This window comes from Castor canadensis, chromosome 2 (assembly GCF_047511655.1).
Source record: "Castor canadensis chromosome 2, mCasCan1.hap1v2, whole genome shotgun sequence".
Taxonomy (NCBI): Eukaryota; Metazoa; Chordata; class Mammalia; order Rodentia; family Castoridae; genus Castor; species Castor canadensis.
Window position 1 is genome coordinate 166,962,353 of NC_133387.1, and position 20,072 is coordinate 166,982,424.

A 20,072-nucleotide genomic window follows, 5' to 3' on the forward strand; every position below is an offset into this window, starting at 1 on the left:
TATCCCAAAAGTATGATAATGAATTTTAAGGAGACTGTTAATATGCTTTATAACTCCCTTACTAATTTCTAACAATATTACATTAAATATCCAAAAGCCAGTTTCATGTGATGGTCCTATTATGATCATTATGTACAAGGATAACTAGAATTCTTTTTTCTTCTCATTTCCCTCTAAGATAGTGAACATATTTTCAGTATAAATCTCTCTAATGAGATGAAGTAAGTGTACATGAAGATTTTGGTTCTAAATGCTGTTGTTAAAATGTGTCTAGGGGCTGGGGATGTGGTAGAGACTTGTCTAATATGCATAAGGTCCCAGGTTCAATCCCTAGCATGGCAAAAACTAAAAAGAATGGGTTTTTAGTTCTGTAAGATACACAGTTTAGAAGAGCATTCAGAAATTACCTTCAGTACATATTACCATGTTTCCCCTACTTCCTGCCTTTTTTATCTTAAGCACTAGTGACTTTTCAAATATTCTGCATTTTTTTCTGATACTGAATTGGAATACATTTTGCTGGTGATTTTTGTCTTCTTTTTTTCTTGTTTTGTTCTTTTTTAAGATATGGCTACAAGATTATAGTTTAGAAATTTGTGAGGTTTAAGACTTTTCAGTTTATTTTCAGGTGTCATTTTGCTTTGCTTTATTTCATAGGAATTAAACCATTTCAGTGTGACCGCTGTGGGAAAAAGTTCACCAGGGCTTACTCGCTAAAGATGCATCGCCTAAAGCATGAAGGTAAACGCTGTTTCCGGTGCCAGATATGTAGTGCCACTTTCACTTCCTTCGGGGAATATAAACACCATATGAGGGTTTCCCGGCACATTATCCGCAAGCCTCGGATTTACGAGTGCAAAACATGTGGCGCCATGTTCACCAACTCTGGAAATTTAATCGTGCACCTGAGGAGTCTGAACCATGAAGCATCAGAGCTAGCAAACTACTTCCAGAGCAGGTGAGGTGCACAACGAAAACCCAACCAGGAAAACTGCTTTCTAAACTCTATTTTCCTGCTTTTAGGGCAGCCTGCTGTGGTTTTTTTTTTTAAATCAGGTTGCCAGCTAACTAGTCACATTCACTTCATAAATTCCCACATACTCTGATCTCCTGATCTGATAAAATTTTACTGTATCTCCAAAGTATATAAAGTGATACATATTTTATAGTTAGTATTAAAATACTTTCCTAGGAAAATTAATACATATTTCTACAGCAGTAGACTACTTATCCTCTTGGTTTTTTTGTTTTGTTTTGTTTTTTAATAATAGAAGGTTAAAGAAATTTTGTAGTGGATCTTAACTAGATCTTGGAAAATACACCATTTTAGATAATACTTAGTAGACCCTGAATGTTAGTAAAATTCTTGATCACTTCTACTTTTTAGCCCTATGTAGAAGAATATCCATTTACTAATAAGAAATATGCTTAGACAGCAATTATGGATATGATTGTTTAGATCAAATGAAATTTCTCCTGTTTTCTTTGAGTTTAGAGCTAATAGTTACCTGTAGGTTATCTAAGGAAATCAGGTTCTAGTTCTACCTCTGCCACTAATGGTTGTTTAGTGAGCATACCACTTTACAGGTGAGGCTTGGAACTTAGTGAGAGATAAAATGTAAGCTTTAATAAGATGGTGTCCAAGTCCCCTGTAGATATAAAATTCTATTGTGTGTGTAATTTTTTTGATAACTTTTAAGAATCATACTTTTGTAGAAATCCTTAAGTTTTTCTTAAAATGAAATCCTTCTAAATCCTTACATTATAAATTACCTATATTTTTAAGTCATATTTTTCAGTAAGTTCCAAATTATTCCTGTGTAGATTTTTCCTTTCAAACCAGGCATTCATTTTTTTAATCATTTCTAATTCTGAGAGTGTGGTTGTCATGTCACTAAATCTAGATTATGCGTAGTAGTTGAGGACTAAGAGGAGATTCCAGTTAGAACTCCTGTGTCTCTGCCTTCCCCATGCAGAGCCCTGTGTCCTATACTCTTCTGAAAATGACACAGATGAGCAGATTTTAATTTTCCTATTAATACTGGACAGCCAAATTATTAAATAACCATATCAGAATGTATTGGTTATTAACAGTCTTCTTATAATTACTTTTTTTAGTTTAGTAATGAAGATTTAAATAAAGCATCTGGACTTACTTTAAAATGTTTATTGTTCTAACTCCCAAGAATAATTATAGTAAAAAATTTAGAAAATACAGAAAAGCATAAATTAAAAAATTATTCTGCTGTCACCACCTAGAGAAAATACTCAGTTATTGAAATTTTAGTATCTTTTACTGTCCACATTTCCTGTGTGAATCAATAATTAAATGCTTTTTGAGGAGTAACATGAAACTGAGCTCAAGGGATTCATGTCCAAATTCTGATTCAAATTATTTTTCCCATTTCTCAATTTTACATAGTAGATTGTATATAAGGTCATTTATGCATTAAGGGCTTAGTTTCTTAGCTAACTTGTTTCTACTTAGTAATATAAACATGGGTTTATATACCTCTCCATGTGTAATCCAAGTAAAATCAAGCATTTAAGTCAGTCACATGATCTTTGCTTAAGTGAACGTGCCACTTAGATTTATTTTATATACAGAAACTCTGCTACATAGAACAAGAAAGGCCATGAAGTATCCAAAGGTTCACTGAAAGTGGTCATTAATCTTATTTATTGTTAGTACAGAGAGTTGATGTACTTTGTTTCCAATGGATTACTTTGGTTCATAGTTAGGAAAGCTTACTAATAAGTTGAAAGTTCCTGAGTTTTAACCTTACTGAAGAATTAGTGAATGAAAAGTTCCAATCTTGTTTTACAGATTATATCTTTTTATTGTAGTTTATCTATTACTGGTTTGAACATTAACTCCCTGTTTCACCCTTTGCCTCTTATCTAGTGATTTCCTAGTACCGGACTACTTAAACCAAGAGCAAGAAGAGACCCTTGTTCAGTATGATCTTGGAGAACACGGTTTTGACAGCAACTCCTCTGTTCAAATGCCTGTAATTTCACAGGTCTCCTCAACCCAGAACTGTGAAAGTACTTTCCCCTTAGGTTCTCTTGGTGGGCTTGCAGAAAAGGAGGAAGAAGTGCCAGGGCAGCCAAAGACCAGTGCTTGTGCTGAGGCTACCAGGGATGACCCCCAAAATCAGAGCTTTCGTCCATAACTCTTGAGTAGTTTGTGATTTGGCTTCATTTTTAGTTTTTCAAAAGTGCCTGTGGTCAGTCTTGTACATTTAATTTCTTTAAACAAGAAAGGGTTTGGAAAAGGATTTCCCTTTTCACTTTGTAAGCCCTACGACTGTTTTATTTTTCATAATTGAGAGTTGCTTCTGTAAGTACACAACAACATGATGTTGAAAAAGAATACAAACTATGAGACTTAAGAGAACCAGTCGACTTAAAACATATACCAGTTTTTCCTTCCACTATTAACAGTAGGCTAACTACTTTACATTGAGTAAAGAAGAAATCAGGTGGTTATTGATCTTCCGGAAATAGGGACATGGGAAACAAATTACTATACAGAATTTGACAAACGACCTGAGTAGATGTTAACTCCTATATACAGTATGGACATTGGAAAGCCTGGTGTTTTAGAAGTATTTATGGTAAACTTTCTTAAAAATTATTAAGTAAATACTTCAGAAACTGCTTCATAGTTTTTTTTAAGCTTTGTCATTTCTATTATGATTTTTCATGGCATAAGTTTAGTATTGGACAATACCTTTTAACCACTCCAGAGACAAAGAACCATGATTGAAGAGTCAGGCTGTGGATGAAATAACCAGGAATGCAGAATGAAGTATGTAAATCCCAGCTTCATAGGAACTCTTTTTAATACTGCTTTTCTTACTAAATTGATGTTTACCTGGTCTTTGAATGTTAATGACCCCATTAGTTTCCCCTTGAATATACTGCTGTGCTACCATATAAAGGAAAAATAATGGAGATATTCTATATTTTATATATAGGTTTATGTATTGTTTGGCGAGGGGGGGTGTTTTGGTTGTGCTGTTTTGGACAAAATAAAGAATTCTGTGTTGAGGCTACATTCTTAACCCAAGTAAGATTGTTTACAAAATCCCATATGACAGTGATACATTGTCCTTGTTCCAAAATATTATTAATCATTGCCAAGATCGGTAAGAGCAGTTACTATAGTTTTTACAGAATGTAAGCAATAATGTAGAAGATGAGAAAAGATATATAAATCATCATCTGTGACCCATAAATCTAGGGAAGGGAGGGAAAATTATTAACACTAGCAAAATACAAAAAACCTTAAATTAATGAATATTACTTTTTTTGCTGCTAAAAAGATGAAATTTATGTGATACCCTACACTGGGGTACACTTTTCATCTGGTGCCATTAAAGCATCTCTGACTTTTAGTCTACAAATGTTTGTGAGTCTATGAATATGAACATTTGAATATCTTTTCTACATATAAAACACTCAGAAGTTTCACATTATGAGAATACCTGATTAGATTAGAAAAAACACAGCTGTAGTTTCTTTGTTTTGTTTTTGACAGGGTCTCACTATGTAGACCAAGCTGGCCTCAAACTTGGCAGTCCTCCTGCCTCAGCCTCCCAAATGCTGGGATTTACAGGCATGAGTCACCACACCCTGCTCAAAATAAAGTTCTTTAGTTAAACACAAGATCTGAAATTTATTCAGATGCTAGACCTTACTAAATATATTTTTAAAGTATAATGATTTGTTTCTTTTTAAATTAGCTAGTTCTACAATTTATCCCATACACGAGCAAATAAAAAGAAAAGGAAAGGAAGCTTAGTAGAATTTTTTTAGATTAAGATTTTTTTCTTTCTCTTCCTGTATTCTGCTGTCCTTATTTCCAACTCCTCCTCCTCTTTCTCCTCCTCCTTCTTGACACCAGTGATTGAACCCAGGACCTGTGCTTGCTACACACATGCTGTATCACTGAGCTACACCCCAGTCCTCATTTCCAATTCTTTACCTCACTCATGATTCTGGGTTTTTTACCCATTTATTCCAAACCTGGATGTATTACTTTGAAGAAAATGAGCATATACATATGCCAGTGGACTTCTACCATTTGTGTTTCTTGCTGATGGGGTTGAATTACTTTCTGCAACAGATTGGCAATTTTTATTTTTGTGGTAGTCTTTGAAAACTGTTATGCTGCCTAGCAAGTATGGGATCCTGAGGTCTATCTCCAGTGCTGAAAAAACGAAAACTGTAATGCCTATTAATTTAGCAAGAACAGAATTGGTAAAATTGTGACCAGGAATCCATAGTCCTTCCAAGTTTTGGTTTGTTGGTTAGTTTGTTTTAAGAGCAACAAAAAACAAAAGGAGGAAAGAAATAAGAGCTGTATTAAGAGTCATTTACAGATTTCTTGGTAAAAAAGTGCTTCTGCATATCTCCCATCCTGAGAATTCTACATTAAGAGAGCCCTAGTCAGGGGCTGGTGGAGTAGCTCAAGTGATAAAGCACTGTGCATCTGACTGTGTTCTTTCATAATGAATGATGCTTTTGCTAGGTATTCTTTCCCAGGTAGAAACTTTAGATTTTCATTGATAATTACAAATTGTACAGATTTCTAAATTTTAATCAAAAATTTGAAGGTACTGTGAAAACACATACCTGCTTAGTTGTCTGGTGCCCAAATCTTATTAATACAGATAACTGGCCAATGTTTAAATGATACAAATGCCTTTTTCTATTTCGCTACATTTTTTTTAAGGGTATTTCACTCATGGATCTATTTTAAGAAACAAAACTGCAAGGGATAAATGTATATATAGTAATATTAGATTTATTTAAAATTCACTTAAGAGAGGAATGCCTGAATGTATAATTTTTACCAGAACTTATGGAAAATATTGCAAAGAGATAAAAGCCAGATATATTATCTTATCCCATCCATGGAAATTACCAGTATAACTAAACATAAGAACACTTCAGATTAGACTATTTAAGGACAATTGTAGCCCAGGAGGTAACTGTGATATTTAAAGGGCTTCAATTTTAGAATGCAGGATAAATTGCCTTTTTAAAACCAAACATTTTATACAAGAAAAACTTTTATTTTCAATTTTTTAACTATCAAATAGGTGTGAAACACTTTAGAAGTAAACGTTAGGTGGATGTTCCAGTTCCTCCTCATTTCTAAGGATAAATTCTAACAGTGAGAGCATCTGCATGTGAGTTACTCTGCTAACTCAGAAATAAAGAATTGACAATAGTTATTTTTTACATCTTAAATTTTCTGTAAATGGGTGTAGATGGACCTTGTCATCTACAAATATATTTAAATCTTTCTTAATTGGAATTTCAAGTAATCTTTTTTTTTATTTCAAGTAATTATATACTTTTAGTTATGTGCCAGTTTTTTTAAGTTTATAATTTCAATGAGACAAAATATACTAAAATTAAGTAGCATCATTCAGTCTTGTATTTTAAAATTTCAGCAACCATTGTGGCTTAGAGAGATTAGTTTCCATGTTATGACACATGTCATTTGGTATTAAAAACAAACCCATTTTATTAAAATAGTTTACAAGATGAAATGAGCTTGTCAGTGCATCTTATATATGTGCTTAGTCTTTGGAAACCAGTTTATCTTCCAACTGCTGAGCCAGACTCTCCCAATATTCACGTACTTCCTTGGGAACCTGTGGAAACTGTATTAAATCTTTTAGTCCCTTATTTTTATCCCTTCTTATTTCATTAATCTAAATAGGGACCAGTTTATCTAGTTTAGTGGGTTTTTTTTTTTTTATTTAGGAGATTCTCAGATCATGTTTTGAGAATCTCACAGCATTGTAATCCCTATAGAATACAATATAATTTAATAGCAGCTCTGTATTAGACTACCCTGTAGAAAAAACTAGTCTTAGTACTTGGTGAACAGTCCTATCATTTTAATACTGTAACTGAAAGGAAACTAGTACTTGTGGAATGGATGAACAAGAGATTCAGAAACTTTCATGGGGCACTTAATTCTATTTCACTTAATCTGCAAAAAGGTGGTTACAACTATAAATGTTCATCCAAGTGAATGAGACTAAATACTTTTCTAGTTATTAACTGGGGAAAAACCTAAAGTTCATATTGGGAAGAAACAAACCTAAAGTTGCTAAAAGAAAAGGTGTTTTTCACTGTAAGTTATTATTAATACACAATGCTTTATATTTATATTTTGAAAGTTATTAAGAGGAGAATATATAGATTTTTCTTTTCTGAAGCATTGGAACACAGTTGGGAATGAGGAAGTTCTATTGTGACAAATGAATCCATGAGGAATATTTATAGATAAACACTGTCACAGTCTTCAAGTTCATCAAAATTGAAGTCATTCTTACTTTGCTTATACCTGTTTTTATCTTGCAGTGTCATTTTCGCTTGACAGAATGTGGTCACATGGGGTATTTTTGTTTGAAAAGTCCTCTGCAAGACGAATTAGCCAAAAATACTGATGGTTCAAATTCAAAATGAAGTGGAATTAAACCAGTTCAGATTTAGCTAAGGAACACTCTGACTGTTTCACTTTAGAATGTAGAGACTTTATCATCATCTTTATGAAGTTAAGCTCTATGTCAGATAGGGGATGAAAATACAGTAACTATGAGGAATTGTTTTTTGTTTTTTGGGTTTTTTTTACTTTATACTAAACTAATACAGTTAGATATTTCCACTAAGTCACAATGATTATATTTTTATTACAGAAAAAAATCTTTCCATGTTTTTGAAGAAGTCTGCAGACATTTCAGACTGGGATCTCAGTTGGTAGTATCTAAAAAAATAAAGCTTGCTCTGTCTAGGACCCAGTCCAGTTCCAGCTAATACCAAGGTTCCTGTGTTCATAGTAGTTTACAGAGAACTTAAAGAGTTCAGACCACAGATTGAAAACAAAAACTTTTTTAAAAAACTAAAAATTTTTTACTTTAGTTTGAAGTGCCTAATTTATAAAATCAGATTCCTATTCCCTTTCTCTTTTAAGTTGACTAGTTTCTCTGCTCATGGCTAGAGTTCTGGGCTCAGTTTTGATGGTTTATTAATAAAAATCATTGTTTAATCATTAATTTGAGGAGCTACAGTGTCATGACTTTCATTAAACTGTCCTATTCCCCAAATGACAGCCCAAGTACATCCAGATTGTATTCAGTTAAACAGGTTGAAAGATCATCCTGTAAATGAATATTAAGGTTACCAAAGTCCATCATCTGCAGAAGATGGTCTTCCTGCTGTATGAAAAGCCCATCACCACCTCCAAGCTCAGTGTTTTCCTGAGTGGAAGTGTTAGTGGAGGCTGTGCTCACTTCAAGATGGGAAGCTTTCCATGCAGTTCTTAGAAACATCTGTTTCGAGAGCCTTTTCTAAGATACATGATGATGTTTTCTCGATGAGTTTTCTTTTTATTTCAGGTATCAATTTAATTTTCAAGTTGACAGATGCTGTGTAAAGTCTCTCATACTGAGAGTAGTCCAGTAAAGTTTTGAAAGTTGCACTGCTTTTCTTTCAGGTCCCTGAAATGAATGACATCAGGTATTTGGAAGAAGTGAGATCATAAACTTTATTCATTATCTCACTTGTACAAAGTGTGATGGCTTCTAATGCTTATATTTCAAGGTGTTTTTTAAAAATCCCTGATATATTAAATTTTGGTTTTGACACAAGTTCCCAATAATATATTTAATTTTTCTGTTGTTACTGGTGCCTCCTGTTGCACCAGATAGAAATTGCTTGCCTCTTTGTAGGGCACCCTTGTGGCACCTTATGTTTGACTTGGAGGATAGTATGTGGCTTCTTTGTGCCTGTGCTATCTTTTCAAAAGCCATTTTGTAAAAATCCTAGGTAGCCTATTTTAATATTTAAATATATATATTTGTGAAAGATACTTTAGGAACAGACTTTTTTTTTTTTACTTTAAAACTCCTGTAATCCCACTTTTTTTAAGAGTAAATTAAAAAAAAAATTGAAAAAGTAAGCTTTTTCAGGATTAGGAAGTATCTTTTTCCAGAGCAGCAAAATCAGATTGATGTAATAGACCAGAGAATTCAGTGGTAGAAGACATTTGTAAGGGGAAAAATGCTTTGATGCAATAGAAATGAATTTTTAAAGAAAATTATTTGTTTCTATAATTTCGTATGTGCTGCTATAGAGCTCAATATCTTACAGGGCTAACATAGAAATCTGGCTCCATTTAAAAATGGAGTCCTTTCCAGTGCAAGCAGCCTAGGAGGAGACTGTGCACTGGTCATCCAGATGGTGACTGATTGCTTTGTGTAGCTGATGCATGCTTTAATATTTGCCTATAGTCCGGCAGCAAAGAAGTCTGGGGAAGTTTTTTACCCTGCCAGCTGTAACAGTATGATTCTTTTTGGGCACTGGCATTTCGTAAAACCCTCATGAGGATAATGCTGGGGAGAAAATGTGAATTAAATTACAAAGTTGGATGTTTTTATGTCCTCTATGCCTCTCCTACAACCAGTAAAACTCTTCAGCTGTACCAGTCCCGATCCACCAGCTTTGTACCAGTCGTCATCTCAGTCAAGTATGGCTTTACTTGTTGACAGTGGCCATAGCTAAGTTACTTGGCATGTTTGACTTTTGACAATAACAAAATGATCTTGGATTTTCTTTGGTTTTATTTCTCAAAAATGTATACAATGTCAGAACTTAACATTTTATATACTAGTATCTGACTATTAGTATTTTACAGGAACCATAGTCCTTGGTGACTGCATATATACATATATATATATATTTTTGTGACTTTTTTGTAAACTAAGTGCCGTTTCAACGTTACAATCATTTTTAGAGTTATTGTAATCAATGTGAATATCATGTTTTTTCAAATCTGTTCTGAGCCTATAGTGTTTGCTTTGTGAACATATGTGTATTGTATATATTATGTATAGTTACATTGTACTGAAATATTAGCTTGTTTGATATAAGGAAAGTATGTATTGAGTACCTTTTTGCTAGCCTGATTGTTTAATCTTTTTAAAAAAGGTTTAAACTTTTTTTAAAAAAAAAATCTTTAAATTGGCCTTTATTACATGGTCACAAAGTTGCAGTTAGAGGGATGGACAGGGAAAAACTAGTTTTGAGTGTCTTTGGATAGAAACATAAGACTAAGATTTGTTTCTGTTTTTCGTTTTTTCCTCATTAAAATATCTTATTAATGCTTTATGAAATAAAGCTTCTGCTGTTGTTATTTATTGTTGATTAGAAGGAAGAATTGGTAGAGCTGGCCGTTGAGTTCATGCAGACTAGAGAATATTACAGACAGCACGTGTCAGTGTCCTGGTCAAGTAAGAGAAAAGTTGAGTACATAGATTCCACCACGCTTTGCGGAGCAGGGGGAAGGAGGTGAGAAGAAGGCCAGAGGGGAACTCATGAAGCCCCAAAGCTAGAGAACCAGGTTCTCCTGCAAAGCTACTTAGCAATCGCTGGGTTGCCTCTTTTTAGAAGTTGCTCTGATTCTTTTGTGAAGTCATTTCATACTTAATACTGCTGACTAGACAGGCACATTATTGCCTTGTTAGAGATGACTTACAACCAAGAAGTGAAAATAAGTGCATAGAGGAGAAAGCAACTCTACATAGGGAATGGGGCTTTCACAGGTTCCTCAGTAGCATCAGCTACTGATGATAGTGTAGAATTAAAAATAACTCTAGGAGTGGAGGTGTGGCTCAAGTGGCGTAGTGCTTGTCTAGCAAATGTGAGGCTCTGACTCTAAACCCCAGTCCTGCCAACAATGATGATAACTTTTAAATCTATAAACATACCAAAGTTTACTGGGGGGAGATTTGTGCATAAACACTAAATCCTAAAGTTTAATGTGTTATTTTTTTATATGAGTAAACTAGTATATAGATGGGAAAACTAAGGCATATTCAATGTAGAAAACTCCTCCTCAGCAGTCTGTAGCCAGGATTTAAACACTCTTGTGGGCAAAGGGAAAGCTGTTTGTGGTTGCTGCTGCTGTTCCCTTAAGTTCTGATTGGCTTACTTGAACTTTCCTATCTAAAAGAGTGAAATACTTAAGCTTAATTCGTTTGAATGCAGGGGAGCAAGTCTACAGAGAGGCTGTGAACACAGTTGACATGGGAGTTATTTTGCAGAATTCCTCACTTTTTTTTTTTTTTTTTTTTTTTTTTTTTGCAATACCTGGGGATTGAGCCCAGGACCTCATGTATGGTAGGCAAGTGCTCTGCCACTTGAGCCACAACTCCAGCCCTTTGGGGTTTTTGTTTGTTTGCTTGTTTTTGAGACAGGCTCCCGCATTAACGTTTCCAGGTGTAGCCTCAGGATCCTCCCAAGTAGCTGCATTTATAGGCATGCTCTACCATGCCTGGCCACCTTTTAAATTTTTCGTACACCAACTTTTTTTTTTGGACCAGAAGTTGTTCATTTACCAGAGAACCTGAAAAATTATGCCCAAAATCCCACACATACACACTGTGTATAGGGCCAGCCTTGAATTGCCTTTGATGATGCTTGCCATATGGAGAACCCATGTTGGAAGTTACTGCAGAGCATAAGATCACAACCAAGCAAAAATTTAAAGTAGGGGTTGAGGTAGAAATGCTCTCCTTAGTAATCCAAACACTAATACACATAGGACCTGTGCTCTGAACAGGAGCAGAACTGTTTCTTGAATGCAAATGAACCCACTCACAAAAGTAGTGAAAAAAAATCCTATTGTTAGGTTTCAAGTTTATAAAATGTTAGCACTTTTAGCAATTTGTCTTCAGAAACCCGAGGAGTAAGCAGGAAAAAGAATAACAAATGCATGATCCACATAGAGAGGTGGTGCCCTTCCAGCCCACTATGAGAGAAAAGATCCAAAGCTGACTGGGCTGCTGTCCCAGCAGTATTGAATTGAGTTGCTGGAATCTTATGTTGAAATAGATTCTGCTCACTCCCACTCACGGTGACTGGAAGAGAAGACAGGAACTCTTTTGCCCCGCCAGTTCTGCATTACAATTTTCTTGGGTACTGGCATTTTGTGGAGCCCTAGAGGGAGGGAAATGTGGATTGAAATATGCAGGTGGGTGTCCCTGTGTCTTATGCCAGAATCTAGTTCTCTTAAGAGTAATAGCAGCTTTCTCTTACAGTAGGAAAGCAGTTGCTCGTGGCCTTATAAGATGTGGACTGCTTGGCTTTTTACCTAGTCAGTACTTTCACTAGGTGGGCTTTCTCACCCATGTTCATAACATTGTCCATTGTTTTCTTAATCTCTACTGTTTTGAACTTAGTTCTAGATTTTGTTGGTTCTGGCCTAGTAACACTATCAGCCTCCACTGTAGTCCCTCTCTTAATGTTGCTGTACTTCATATCTCCCACCTCCCTCTCCCTCAGAACCCCTCCCAGGCCTTCTCCGCCTGCTTTTGGGAGAGCTTGGGCTTCACTGCAGAACACAGTGCAGAATGCGCACCCCTCAGTCCTCCCTTCCTCTCCAGTCTGGGTGAAGTGTCCTTCCTGTCCATTCCCACAGCATGGATTTGGTAGCTGTCCCAAATCACGTCTTGGTCATGATGTCCTGTAACTCTGCTAGGGTAGTTGTGAAAATTAAAAGAATTACAAATTACACGTACTACAGGTGTGGCTCAAGCGTTGGAGCACCTGCTTTGCAAGTGTGAAGCCCTGAGTTCAGGCCCCAGTACTACTCGGAAAAAACAGGAGTTACATATAAAAGGCTTACAACAGTGTCTGGTACATAGGACTGTATAAGTCTTGTCTGTTGCTACAAGACACAGGCATTGCACATACTTGCATATTTCCCTCACCTGACTAAATTCCTGCAGTCACAAGATGCCTTGATTTTGTGTACCAAAGATTTTTGTTTTTTGGGGTTTTTTGGCAGTACTGGAGTTTGAACTCAAGGCTTCACACTTGATAAGCAGGCACTCTACTGCTTGAGCCATTCCTCCAGCCCCATGAAGCATACCTATGGTACCTGGCACAGAGTGGAACCCAAGCACTGTCAAGTGGATAAATGAATGTCGCCAAGAAATGTCCATACATTTAATTTACCACGAAACTTAGAGGTACTTACTGGCCAACTTCAGGATGGACACAGAATTATTTTCATCCTATTGCCTGATAATTAGCCTCAATTCTGTCTTCATCAACTATAGCAGAATCTTACTAATTTTTAGATAGTCTAAAATACAAGACCATACAAATTGTGAATAAATGCTAGCTTTGATTCTCAGAACTGTTATCAGCCTGGACATAGGTATCCCAAACTGTTCTCTACAACACTGGCCTTTCCCCTCACCTGGTTTGCTTGTCCTTCTAATACACACTTAAGTCTCACTTCTCAAGTACAACTTCCATCTAGCTTGGAACTTCCTCCTACATTTACCTAACAGCCTGCAGTTTCATCACCTGGGCATTGACCATAGCTGTCTGGTGTACATACCAAAAGGTCCCAAGCCTGGGGTTGAATGAGTAAATGCAGTCTCTGACCTTACAGAGTTTGTGGCTTCTGAGGTAAAGAAGAATTATAGAAATAAAACAACTGATTACCCTGAGAGAAACATCCAAAAGTTTGAAAATTAAAGGAGGAGGACCTGGCTACAGATAAGAGAAGACAGCACAGGAGCCAGCACTTGGGCTGCATCTTCTTGACACAAGGATTTGTACAGACAGATGAGGGAGAGGGAAGAACACTGAGCCTGAGGAGTGAGGGACTCAGAGTAGCTTAGCACATGGCACAGTGGAGCCTTATGCCGTGTAAACTGCTGAAGGTGGTTTAGTTAGCAGAGCATTGTGAAAGGCGGTGTTATAAACTACACGGACCATGTCAGAAAAGCCCTGAATTAGTGCACATTGCTGAGCGAATGAAGGCGACCAGAGCTCTCTAGAAAGATTAAGGATCACACTGTGCTCTAGTGCCTCATGCCTGTAATCTTAGCTTCTTGGGAGGCTGAAATCAAGAGGATTGCCATTTGAGGACAGCCCAGGCAAATAGTTCTCAATACCCCATTTCCAAAAATAACCAGAGTGAAAATGGACTGGAGGTGTAGCTCAGGTAGAGCATCTGCTTTGCAAGCATGAAGGCCTGAGATCAAACTCTAGTCCCACCAAAAAAGTATCAAGTAACTTAAAAGGAATACATACAGACTTAAGTTAGTTCACTTAGGAGTAATGTCAGAACTCCAGGTAAGACCCCAAAAGAAGGCTAAGAAAGGTAGGGCTGGAGAGAGGGGATGTATCCTCAGTGACACCAGGGCTGCAATGAGGAGCAGAAGTTAGGGAGGGCTTTTTGGTGAGGGGCCTGTCTGCTTAAGTCCAGGTCTCATCTGAGGACAGCGGAGAATACCTGCTATACCTAAACTATACACCTGTGCCATACTTGTAACCTCTTCAGATGCCCAGGCAGCCTCCATTTGTTTTTGAAGGGTCACTGTCCAAGAGAAAGCAAGGTAAGCACCAGGTATGGTTCTGAGCCAGTTCTGGAGCTGAGCTGCAGCACTGAGGTGTGGCTCAGAAGGAGAGTGTGTGCTTCTGTGAGGCCCTGGGTTTGATTCCCAGCACCACAGAGGGAAAAAAAATTAGTGTTGAGCTAAAGAGTTAGGTTGAGGAGAGAATTTTCCCCCAGGACTAGTTGTACAAATTAAGTTATTTACCCGGTCATTTAGTTATTACTAGCTTTCTAACAGAATTTGTCTTCCACTAAACCAGGTTGCTGGTATTGACTGAAAGATCCAAAGATATCTCTCATGTTCTCAATCTCTGCTGCTTGCCATCCCTGTTCCTTTCCTTCCATAACCATGGAGCACCACTGCCCCAAGCGTTGAGAACAGAACCACAGGGCAATAAACAAAATAAATACAGTTTGTTAGGCTAAGTGCTGAGAGGAAAGGCTGCATTGGTGAGTAGGTGAACACCGTTAGGCTAGGTGACCAAGAAGAAGTGACAGTTAAGTAACGACCCAAGTAGGACATGAGAACAAGAGTGCTGCAGACAGAGGGGATGGCGGGTGCTCCCTCCCACACACACACGCACCCCAGGGAGGGCCCTGCCAGAGATTAAACCACGACATGGCAGAGACCCTGACCGTGAAGGAGTTTGTTTCCAGGCATAGTAGGTGTCTTCCTGGATAAGCTCTGAGGAAGCCCATTTCCCCAACATGAGCCTCTGAGCAGGTTCCTCTGAGTGACCACCAAATGCAGCAGTTGTAGGCTTTACTGCCTTAAGACTTTAAAATACCATTTAAAAGACCTCTGCAGGCTGGGGGTGTAGCTCAGGTTTTGAGCATTTTCCTAGCATGCTCTAGACAATGGGTTCATTCCCCAGCACTGGATACCATCCTTTCCTCCAGGACAGCTGGCTCAGTACACACAGAGTTGTACCTCACAGGCATGCACTTTGAATTCTTTGGTAAGCAAGAATTGTCTTACTTCCCATCCCAAGAATTACCCAGCAGGTAAAATGCACATAAAGTGCCCTGGAGAAGGCCTATGAAGGGGTGAGCAGGAGACAAAGTGCTTCTGCGTTGGAAAACTAAGCATAAATTTCCCCACTTGTGTGTGGATTCTCCGAGAGCTGGGGGTCCACCGCACCCTACGTGCATATGTGGGGCACCTGTGAGAATTTCAACCCACTGCATGAGTGCAGAACACTGGAAAGGATGGGGATTTCCCTGTGGTCTGAAGAGAGATTCGCTCTAGGAGTTGGTCCTAACTTAGCACACTGTAAGCACCCCAGCATACCCTCATGTTTGTGTAACACTTCTCTCCATGGAGACCAGGGTGAGCTGGGGAAGGGGAGGCATCCCTAGTTGAGTAAGAAGGTGCCCCCCTGCTCATGGCCTTGGAGCTCTGCCATAACCCTCAGTCACACCCATCCTACTGCCCACTCCCAGGACTGCTGCCAGACCCTGGTGGAACTCTATACAGCCCTGAACCCCCTGAGACCAAAGTCCCTTTCAAGTCTAGTAGGAAATGTGCCCCATTGAACCCACCATTCCACTTCCCACTGCCTCCTTCCTGTCATCGTCTCCCCACCCCGTTCCAGAGCCAGACATTCCAGCCCCTCAGGTGCCTCTAATCATAGGCAGGAGGGGCTGGGACAAGTTCCCCCAATTTTCTGATTTCTCTCTCCATCTGGACCCTTGCACCTGTCTTTGGTTTGTCTCAGCTCCTCTGTGTGTCAGTGAGTTCTCCCACCTAGTGTCAGCTGGCAGTGGGATGCAGGGGTGCAGAGAGCCAACAGTGAGTGTTCCTCCTGCCCAGCCACCTCCAGTGTACAGTGGAGACCATCTGCTGCCTCCCTGGTCCTCCCACCTGGCATCCCAGGTGGCTCCTCCAAACATGTTAGAGAAGATGGCGTGTCACCTATGTGTGTTCAGCACAGACACCAAGGTTTGGGCCTGGCTTCCCAGGAGTTACCTGTGGTGCTGAATAGCTGGAGTACAAAATAGAAGAGGTTCCCTAACCTAAAGGAGAATGGAAGGTCAAGGAGACTCCATCTAAGGTCATGTGAAGCTAGAGTGATAGGAACATGTGGCACCAAACTTGCTTACCTTTCCAGGGCCAAAAGCACATCTCTCCGCAGCTAGGCACTGATGGTGTTACAGGGTTTAATTTGTTCATTTGTTTGGTTTTTTTCCTCTCTCCCCATGGAGGCACAGGGCCTGGGCTGAGGTGTATCTGGGGTAGGTTTATGTTGCCTCCTTTTCCTGTACAGCGAGTGTAAGAACACAGCCTGTGGTCAGCACCAAGAGGTCTCAGTGATGTCAGGAGTCACTCAGTGGGGACCCTGCCTCTTGGAGGCTCTCTCCTGTGGCAGGCCTGTGGCAGGCCACGCAGAGCAGAGAACACTTGCTAAACTCTCGTTTTTTTATTAATACATGTTATTTGTACAAATGAATGAGTTTTACTGCTGACATTTCCATACATACATGTATCATGCCTTGATCATGTCCACCTTCTCTACCCCCTCCTCCTCCCCCCAGTCCCTAATAGTCTCTCTTCTACTTTCGTGTCTTTTTTTTTTCCAGTTTCTGAATATGAAAAAAGCATGCAATACTTGTCTTTTTTTTTTTTTCATACATCCTCCTGGCTTCAGCTCTTATTTATTTTTATTTATTAACTTTTTGTGGTGCGGGGATAGAACCTCGAGCATGCTAGGCAAGTGCTCCCGCTTAGCTTCTCCCCAGCCTGAAATACTTGTCTTTCTGAGTCTGGCTTATTTCACTTAACGTGATATCCATCAGTTCCATCCATTTCCCTGCGAATGACAGGATTTCATTCTTTACAGCTATATAATACTCCACTATGTATGTACCACACTTTCTTTATCCATTCTTCTGTTGAAGGGCCCCTAGGCTTGTTCCATAGCTTGGCTATTGTGAATAGTGCTGCAATAAACATGGGCGTGCAGCTGTCCTGTAGTACCCTGACTTGATTCCTTTGGGTATGTGCCCAAGAGTGATAAAGCTGGATAATATGGCACTTCTCTTTTTAGCTTTTTGTTTTTGACGGTACTGAGGTTTGAACTCAGGGCCTCATGCTTGCTAGGCAAGCGTGCTACACTTGAGCCAGTATGCCAGCCCTTTATTGTGTTAGATATTTTCAAGATAGAGTCTTGTGAGCTATATGTCCAGGCTGGCTTCTAACTGCGATCCTCCTGATCTCTGCGGAGGATTATAAGTGTGAGCTACCAGCTTCTGGCTAGTTTTAGCTTTTTGAGGAATCTCCATTCTGATTTCCATAGTGTCTATACTGCTTCTTTTTCTCCACATCCTCTCCAGCATTTGTTATTTTTTTTATAGTAACCATTCTAACTGGGGCAAGATGAAATCTCATTGTACTTTTTGGATTTTTTGGTTTGTTTGTTTCTTTGTTTTGTGGAACTGGAGTTTGAACTCAGGCCCTCACGCTTGCTAGGCAGGTGCTCTACTACTACTTGAGCCATGCCACCAGTTCTCAAAACACAGTTTTGATCTACATTTTCCTGGTGGCTAAAGAGACTGAGCATTTTTAAATATATTTATTGGCCATTTGTACTTTTTCTTTTGAGAAGTGTCTATTTAGTTCATTTGCCCATTTTTTTATTGGATTATTTTTCATCATTATGTTTTTTGAGTTGTGTATGTGCTCTGGATATTAACACCCCATCAGATGAAGACCTGGCAAAACTGCAGTCCAGAGATGAGAGGTCCTGCATGAGCGTCATTTAACCTGCCTCTGCCTCACTTTCCTCCTGGAGTTCTTTGGAGGATCATGGCTGTACCCCAGTGCCTGGAACAAAGCCTAGTCTAGTAAGGAGTCAGTAAGTATCCTATAGATGACTAAATGAAGAGACGGGAATGTAAAGTTACTAAAGATGGGTCCTCAGTCACAGGAGACTGGCAATCAGGTTACAGTTCATTGAAAAACAGCAACAACAAAATATAGCCAGCTGAAGATCCAGCTACTCAGGAGGCTGAAGCAGGAGGATCACGTGAGTCCAGGAGTTCAAGGCCAGCCTGGTCAACAACAATAAGCCCCTGTCTCCAAAACAAACAAAAAAGCAAGCACAAATGACCCTCAGAATTCTTCCTACCTCCTTCTGTCATTTCCATCCTCAGTAAGGAAGAAGCACCCAACTACAGGCTGTTCACAAAGCAGTCAAGCTGTTCACAGCTCTTGGGTGCTTTTTGGAGCTCCAGTAGAGGAGCTGTGCCAAGAGGCATCTGGCAGGACTTTAGCAACCTCCCCCCAGCCACACCTGGCCACAAATTTTCATATCCAGCTTCCTTAAGTACCTGTCGAAAAACTAGAAAACAAGGCCTAACAGAGTTAACCTTGTTTAACCTTGGATGAGAAATGCTTTAGAGATGGGAAGGTTTCCAGATACATCGAATGGGATGAAATCCAAGATCCAGCACAGGTGCCTCGGGGAGTATCTTGAGGTCCTTCATGCCTCTAAGAAGAGAGAACACGGAGTGCAGTTTCTCATAGCAGTGACCATGAGTCCAGCTTCCCTTGGCCTCCCATAAACCTGCTCCAGCCTAGGGCTCTGCCAAGGAAGCCTGTGTCCTCCAACCCTTAGTGCTGTCCAAGGTCACTCCATATGGACAGAGTTGGCCATCTACTTCATGAGCTCAAGAAGCACTTGTGGGTCTTAAAAAGCGTCTGCCAGTCTCTCCAAAGCACAGGTCCCCCAATGTGTGAGAAAACAAGGGCAGCTGGAGTGTTCACACCTTGGGGTAAGGGCTGGGGGCTGAGGAATGCCAGCTGCAGGAAAGTTGTCTTCACAGTAGTGTGCAAACCTGACATTGCCCCTCATGGAGCACAGGTGCTCCACATCGGCTTCACCAAGACCTACCATACATTGCATGGGAGGGGCTCATGGACAGAGGTGGGCTGCCCCAGGCTTCTTTCAGGACCATGCCTCTATGCACTACGCTGATATGTAGTGTGTGGGTGCCCCCTTCTGCTCCCACCTGGAATGACCTACAGGGCAGAAGCCAAAGCCAAAATGATCTTTCTGTATTTACTTTTAATACAAAATTATAAAATTGTTAAAATTAATTCAACAGGCTTTTGCTTAACATAAGCACCCAATGAAGCTTTTCAAAATCTCCCTCCCCCCAAGAAAGTCCTTGTCACTGGGATCCAGAAGAATTTGTCCCCAACACTGGTTCGCCTTGTGGGTCTTCTTCGGGAAGTGGAACTCTGAGCTAAGGCGATTGCCCTGGATGCAGTAGGACCCCGCCCCACACCCACACCCAGCCGAATGACTATCCATCCTTTTCCACAACTGGCTCCAGGAGGAGATACCCCCATCACTTCTGGCCTCTGTTCCCTTTGCATAAGCTTCCCGCAGGGCCAAGCAACACTCAGCAGAAATGAAAGGCTCGGAAGGATGGTGAGGGGTAGGCGCTGCTGCTTCTGAATGAGAAGATGGAACACGGTGTTCTGCAAGGAAACATTGCTCCCTCCAGTCCACACTGCCCCAGGCAGAGGAGTAAGAGAAAGCAGATGGTTTGGCCCCTGAGAAAGGGAAATGCCCAGGGGCTCCTGGGGGTAGCCAAGGAGATGGGAATAGGAAAGATTTGGAAA

General features: G+C 39.5%; 1 protein-coding gene and 1 non-coding gene across 4 annotated transcripts in view; one reads left to right on the forward strand and one right to left on the reverse strand.

Annotated features, from left to right (window-relative positions):
- Positions 1 to 10,206, forward strand: part of Zbtb44 (zinc finger and BTB domain containing 44) — a 68,567-nt gene extending 58,361 nt beyond the window's left edge. For 2 of the 3 annotated variants that reach the window (XM_020166977.2, XM_074066329.1), the window contains exons 6-7: positions 658 to 958; positions 2,906 to 10,206. In XM_020166977.2, the coding sequence (XP_020022566.1) occupies positions 658 to 958; positions 2,906 to 3,176 (572 nt within the window). In that variant the 3' untranslated portion in view covers positions 3,177 to 10,206. The remainder of the gene's footprint in view (positions 1 to 657; positions 959 to 2,905) is intronic. The other variant, XM_020166980.2, reaches the window with a different exon arrangement.
- A 6,417-nt stretch (positions 10,207 to 16,623) lies between these two features.
- Positions 16,624 to 16,750, reverse strand: LOC141421153 (small nucleolar RNA SNORA51). The gene has a single exon (XR_012445824.1). It is a non-coding gene; the product is annotated as a small nucleolar RNA SNORA51 (small nucleolar RNA).
- Between the last annotated feature and the right edge of the window lie 3,322 nt (positions 16,751 to 20,072).